This window comes from Antechinus flavipes, chromosome 5 (assembly GCF_016432865.1).
Source record: "Antechinus flavipes isolate AdamAnt ecotype Samford, QLD, Australia chromosome 5, AdamAnt_v2, whole genome shotgun sequence".
Classification (NCBI taxonomy): Eukaryota; Metazoa; Chordata; class Mammalia; order Dasyuromorphia; family Dasyuridae; genus Antechinus; species Antechinus flavipes.
Genome location: NC_067402.1, coordinates 220,047,367 through 220,053,589, shown reverse-complemented (window position 1 = coordinate 220,053,589; position 6,223 = coordinate 220,047,367). Strand labels below are relative to the sequence as shown.

At 38.5% G+C, this 6,223-nt stretch overlaps 2 protein-coding genes across 2 annotated transcripts; both read right to left on the bottom strand.

Annotated features, from left to right (window-relative positions):
- Nucleotides 1-1,222: 1,222 nt before the first annotated feature.
- LOC127538697 (olfactory receptor 6C2-like) lies at nt 1,223-2,023 on the bottom strand. Its single transcript, XM_051962451.1, has one exon. It carries the CDS (start codon nt 2,021-2,023, stop codon nt 1,223-1,225), a length of 801 nt encoding a protein of 266 aa, XP_051818411.1.
- A 3,009-nt stretch (nt 2,024-5,032) lies between these two features.
- LOC127564101 (olfactory receptor 6C2-like) lies at nt 5,033-5,944 on the bottom strand. The gene has a single exon (XM_052000413.1). It carries the CDS (start codon nt 5,942-5,944, stop codon nt 5,033-5,035), a length of 912 nt encoding a protein of 303 aa, XP_051856373.1.
- Between the last annotated feature and the right edge of the window lie 279 nt (nt 5,945-6,223).

The following is a 6,223-nucleotide window of genomic DNA, read 5'->3' as shown; positions in this document are numbered from 1 at the left end:
CTGCCAAATGTTTGCCCTTCTTTCCACTCACAAGACCCAGTTATTGCCTTTAGCACTTCTTGCCTAGACTATTGCAAGAGCTCCTCTTGCAATTGATTACAATTGATTTCTTCTGCCTCAAGTTTCTCCCTTTTCCATTACATCTTCCATCCAGTTAACAAAGTAAGTTTTCTAAAGCAATTAAGACCATATTAATCTTCTATTTAATATAGTCCAATTGTTTGTTACTGTTTTTTAGGGCTAAATACGAAGTCTTCTGATCTTTAAAATCCTTCTGATCCTGGTTCCATCTTATCTATTCATTATTATACAACATTCTTCTTTTCTATGTTCCAGGCAAACAATTCTTATTGCTGTTTCTCACAGATGACACTCAATTAATTACCCTCTCCATGTTTTAGCATAGGCTATCCTACATGTATGATAATCACTCTCTTCTTGCTGAAGAAAGCAAAGGATGAAGGCCTAAACCACATATCTTAGCAACAGGAAATTTCCTTCCTATCACATCCCTGAGATACATAATCAAGACTAGAAGATGACTCTTAGGTCCAATGCCTGTGTGTTCCTCCCTTATTATGATCAAGGTGATGTTTATAGCTTTGGTGCTACACCTTCTTTTCCTTGATGCTGTAATTTACTACATCATTTTTTGTATAAAAAGCATGATTGCTCAAATGCTATGAAGACTTATGTTATATTCCAAGTTCTAATAAAATAGGTGACCTGTTGATTTTACTTTTCAAAAACAAAAATAAAATGACTTTTCAATCATCCAAGCTAATGTGGGTGAGCAGAGCAATGGCTAATCCAAAACAATAGATAATTAACTTGTATTTGCTTTGAAATGTTTTTAGGGACCTGGCTAGACCCACATTCTGAGAAACTCCCCAACTTAGAATATACAAAAATAGAAAATACAAAAATATTCTTCATATTTGTCACAAAGATTTTGTTGGTTACTGAGCAGTACTCTGGACATCCTAAAAAGGCAATTACTACTCTTCAAGCCTTTGTCTTGCTGGTCTTGTAATACTCCAGCTTGAGAGCATTGGTGTAAGAATGCTCTTCCCTCCACTAGTTCACAAGCCACATGCTATCACATTTTTTGAGGCAAAACAGGCATCCACTGTCTGGGATAAGGTTGCCTCCTCTTTTTAATTTCTTGTATATAGGCCTTACAAAATCATGAAAGACAACTAATACAAAGAAACCACCACTTTCATGAGCATACCAGTGGTGGGATGTTAGCTCCTTTCACAGTTACTGCAGAAACATCTTTGGTGTCAGACCAGCCACAAGACAAATTGAAGGAAAAGAAAATGCCTTCTTGCCTTTGCTGGGCAGAGGGAAATTTCAGAATGGTTCTGACAATGGAGGCATAAGACCAAATCACAAACAATAAGGTGATGATGAGTGTTAATATCGCATCAATCAAAGCTATCTTCTCTATGAACTTTGTATCTGTGCATGAAATCTCTAGCACAGGAAATGCATCACAGGTAAAATGGTCAATAATATTCGAGTCACAGAAATCCAACTGGAGACCCAAGCTTAATGGAGGGAGAATAATCATTAGTCCGGACAGCCAAGAACTCAATAGGAGCCGATTACAGACTTTGTTATTCATGATAGTAGTATAATGTAAAGGTTTACAGATGGCCACATAACGGTCATAGGACATGGTAGCTAAAAGGAAGAACTCCGCTGCTCCAAAAAAGAGCACAAAAAATAGTTGCATGGCACAAGCATGATAAGAAACTGTGTTGTCCCCAGTTGATATGCTGTAGAGGTAGCTGGGAATACAGGAAGTTGTGAATGAGACTTCTAAGAAGGAAAAGTTTCTAAGGAAAAAATACATAGGAGTTTTCAGGTGAGGATCCACCAAGGTGAGGGTGATGATAGTCAGGTTCCCAATTATACTCAATGTATAATTGAGAAACAGAAATATAAAAAGCAAAACCTGTAGTTGTGGGTCATCTGTCAGTCCTCGCAGGATGAATAAAGTTGTGTGATTTCTCATTCCTTATTTTTGAATTCTGATGGATCTGCACATGAAAAAGAAGAATGTTGGCACAAAATGAGGATAGTGATGGAAAGTGGTGAGAAAAGAAAGATAAATAATTTCTATCCTTCTAGCAAATCTCTCTGGTAGCATTTCAATATCTCTTGGGAATTAATATTTTTTGCACTCCCTTATGTGGTGTTTTTCTTCTTTAATATAATATAAGATGATGGTTCTCTCTGGGAGAAAGCAGGTTTCTCAGGGGAGGTTTTCTGAAGGCAGCCTAAGTATCAGTTCAGATCAATAATTACCTCAAATGCAGCCAGCTGGTAAAAATGCAAATGTTTATTTCTCCTTCCAAGTCTTGTCTCTTTCCTTGGGCCCGGACAGCTAAATACTTAAAGGCCTATCTTTCTGGTTGGTTCTGAGAGCTCCTTCAGCTTTGTCCTTTGCTTCTGCCTCTGCTTCCTTCAGCCTCAAGCCAGCACCAAGTTGAATCTGTCTTGCCTACAAAGAGCTCTTGCAGCTTTGTCCTTTGCTTCTGCCTCTGCCTCCAGCCAGCACCAAGGTAAAAGTTGTAATGAATCTTTCTTGCTTTCAAGAGAGGGCTTCTGGCTCTCCCAAAGTGCTCTGTGTCTGGCCCAGAGTGCACTCTCCAATGTAATTCAGCTGAACTCTCTCCTGCTACCAGCTAGCCAAGTGGAAAATGGAAGGAATCTCTCCCTGAGAGCCTCTGTCTGTTTCTTATATATGAGAGAGAGGAACTGTGATATATGAGATAGAGAGATTATGGGTTTTCTCCCAGAGTGCTCTTTGGCCCTAAGAGCTTCAAGGGAGGTGTGAATTCACAAAGTTACAAAGTTTACTTTGTGAAACTGCCATACTTGTGAACTCCAATGAGTAAAGGTGTGAATACAAGCATTGTATCAATTACATTGAGTTAACACTAGGATTCTAATATCTCCCTTGAGTTATCACCTTGTTTCAAGTTGAGTTAACACTAGGATTCCAACACCCTTATATGGTCTTCTGTCAAATTTTTCTATTTTATCTGTATTCACACAAAGCCCTTCCTTCAGTCTTTCTTTCCTTGGCCATTCTAGAGCACTGAACATGGAGTCAGGATAATAATGAATAATGGTTATAATAATAATAATTAACAAAATAATAGCTAACATTTATGTAGTACTTGTAGCTATGTGACAAAGTAAAAGTCATTCAACTCCTTTTCTGCTAAATGAAGTATTTTCAAGACTTACTGCCTACATCTCATTACAAGCCTCTGAATTAATGCTTGACTGAAAAAAACCCACAAATAGTTACAAAGAGAAGCCATTCTTGAGAGTCGCCAGGAAAGATCTGTTTTTGCTCGAGGGTGGGGACGGTTTTAGATCAGGTGCAGGCTAAGGGCAGTGGCAGTGAGAGCACGGGAGCAGACTGGAGAGCAGGTGGAGAGTGATTGCAGCCGTTTCTGCGGGGAGAGCTTTGCTACAGGATTGGATACTTTGCCCTGGCAGCAAGTCAGCAACCCAGCAGAGAAGCTGAAAACACCGGAGGTGAAGAATACAACCCCAAACAGCTGGAGTCTCCCGGGACCTGGCCCCGCCACACACACACAGTGACTCAGCACGCTCTGGGATCTCAGAGCACAGGCGCAGCACAGTCTGGCTAGTGCCTCGCTGCTGCCCCCGCAATCTGTAGAGGAAGCTCAGTAACACCACCCAGCCCCTCCCCCCAAAAAAGCAGACTCCATTTAAGGGTTTTTCTTTTGTTTCTTTGCTAGTTTGTCTTTGATTCTTTGACAAAATGAGCAAAAAAATTGAAGAGGACTTTAACCCTTGACAGCTTCTATACAGATAGAGAGCAGACTCTAAACCCTGAGGAAACTAAAAACAGACTATCTCCAGGTGAAACCCCAAAGGAGGAGATCATCTGTTCCTCAGCACAGATTAAATTAAATTAAAAAATTAAAATTTTAATTTAAAAAAGGAAATTAAAAAAGGAAATTAAAAGGAAATTAAAAAAGCTCTCACAAGAGAGCTAGAAGTAAAACGGAAAAGGAGAGGGCTTGGCAAAAGAGCCTGGAGAAGTCATTCCACTCATTTAAAGAGAGACTGGATAAAGAAATAAAATCCTTGAAAAATAGGATTAGTGAACTGGAAACAGAAAACAACTCTCTAAAAAACAAAATGGGAAAAATGGTGAGAATTGAACTACTAATAGAAAAAACAAAAAACCAGGATAGATTCTACTCTCAAAGAGCTTATATTCTAACAGCAAAGAAATAACACATATAGAGGGATGGTAGCCACAGAGAAATGTTTTTTTGTTTGTTTGTTTTTTTGTAGAAAGTATATGGGATGAAGAGTGTAACTCCAAAACTATAAGTGGACAGAATTTTTCCTTCTGCAGTGGCAGAGTTGGTTTGATTATGATTCCAGGGAAAGATAGTTTACAACAGTGAAAAAGAAAATTGGCTTTGGAGTCAGAGGCCTTGATTGAAATGCCATCTCTGTCTTTTATTACCTTGGATAACTTTGGACAAGTCACTTGCCCATCAAATGAAAGAGAAAGACTAAATATCCCCAAAGGTCTCTTACTCATCTAAATCTATAATTCTGTGACTTGTCAAGGTCCCAGAGATAGTCAATTTCTGAAGAAGAATTTTAATCTGGAACTTCCTAATTCTAAGTCCAGCTCTTCATCTATCATATCAATCTGTCTGAGAGTGTGGATGAGCTTGAGTCAGTAAGTTAGAGGAGTAGCAGAGACTAGAGGAAAAGTGAATGAGATACAGAAAGCAATATAAATTCCAACAAAATGGGAGACAGTGAGATGGTTATCAGCAGGGGACAAGGAAGCTACTAGCTGCATGGCAAAATGAGTTAGCATAAAATTAAACTTTGCTGATTATAGCAAAGGATAATAAGCAAGAAAAATTACAATGGATTATAGAATAAAAGACTGACTTTCTTTTAACATTTGATAATCGTCAGTTTTTTAGTGCTTTATGAAAATTGCAATCTTTTAAACTAATTCCTTAAAGGCTTGTTTGACCTGTTTATTCCTCAAAGTATAAATAAAAGGGTTCATCACAGGGGCAACAGATGTCATGAGAACTGATACCACCTTGTTCAAAGCTACCATTTCATTTGCAGAAGATTTGACATACATGAAGATGCAGCTTCCATAAGAGATAGAGACAACAATCATGTGGGATGAACAAGTGGAAAAGGCCTTTTGCCTTTGCTGGGCAGAGGGAAATTTCAGAATGGTTCTCACAATGGAGGCATAAGACCAAATCACAAACAATAAGGTGATGATGAGTGTTAATATCGCATCAATCAAAGCTATCTTCTCTATGAACTTTGTATCTGTGCATGAAATCTCTAGCACAGGAAATGCATCACAGGTAAAATGGTCAATAATATTCGAGTCACAGAAATCCAACTGGAGACCCAAGCTTAATGGAGGGAGAATAATCATTAGTCCGGACAGCCAAGAACTCAATAGGAGCCGATTACAGACTTTGTTATTCATGATAGTAGTATAATGTAAAGGTTTACAGATGGCCACATAACGGTTATAGGACATGGTAGCTAAAAGGAAGAACTCCGCTGCTCCAAAAAAGAGCACAAAAAATAGTTGCATGGCACAAGCATGATAAGAAACTGTGTTGTCCCCAGTTGATATGCTGTAGAGGTAGCTGGGAATACAGGAAGTTGTGAATGAGACTTCTAAGAAGGAAAAGTTTCTAAGGAAAAAATACATAGGAGTTTTCAGGTGAGGATCCACCAAGGTGAGGGTGATGATAGTCAGGTTCCCAATTATACTCAATGTATAATTGAGAAACAGAAATATAAAAAGCAAAACCTGTAGTTGTGGGTCATCTGTCAGTCCTCGCAGGATGAATAAAGTTATTCCTGTGTGATTTCTCATTCCTTATTTTTGAATTCTGATGGATCTGCACATGAAAAAGAAGAATGTTGGCACAAAATGAGGATAGTGATGGAAAGTGGTGAGAAAAGAAAGATAAATAATTTCTATCCTTCTAGCAAATCTCTCTGGTAGCATTTCAATATCTCTTGGGAATTAATATTTTTTGCACTCCCTTATGTGGTGTTTTTCTTCTTTAATATAATATAAGATGATGGTTCTCTCTGGGAGAAAGCAGGTTTCTCAGGGGAGGTTTTCTGAAGGCAGCCTAAGTATCAGTTC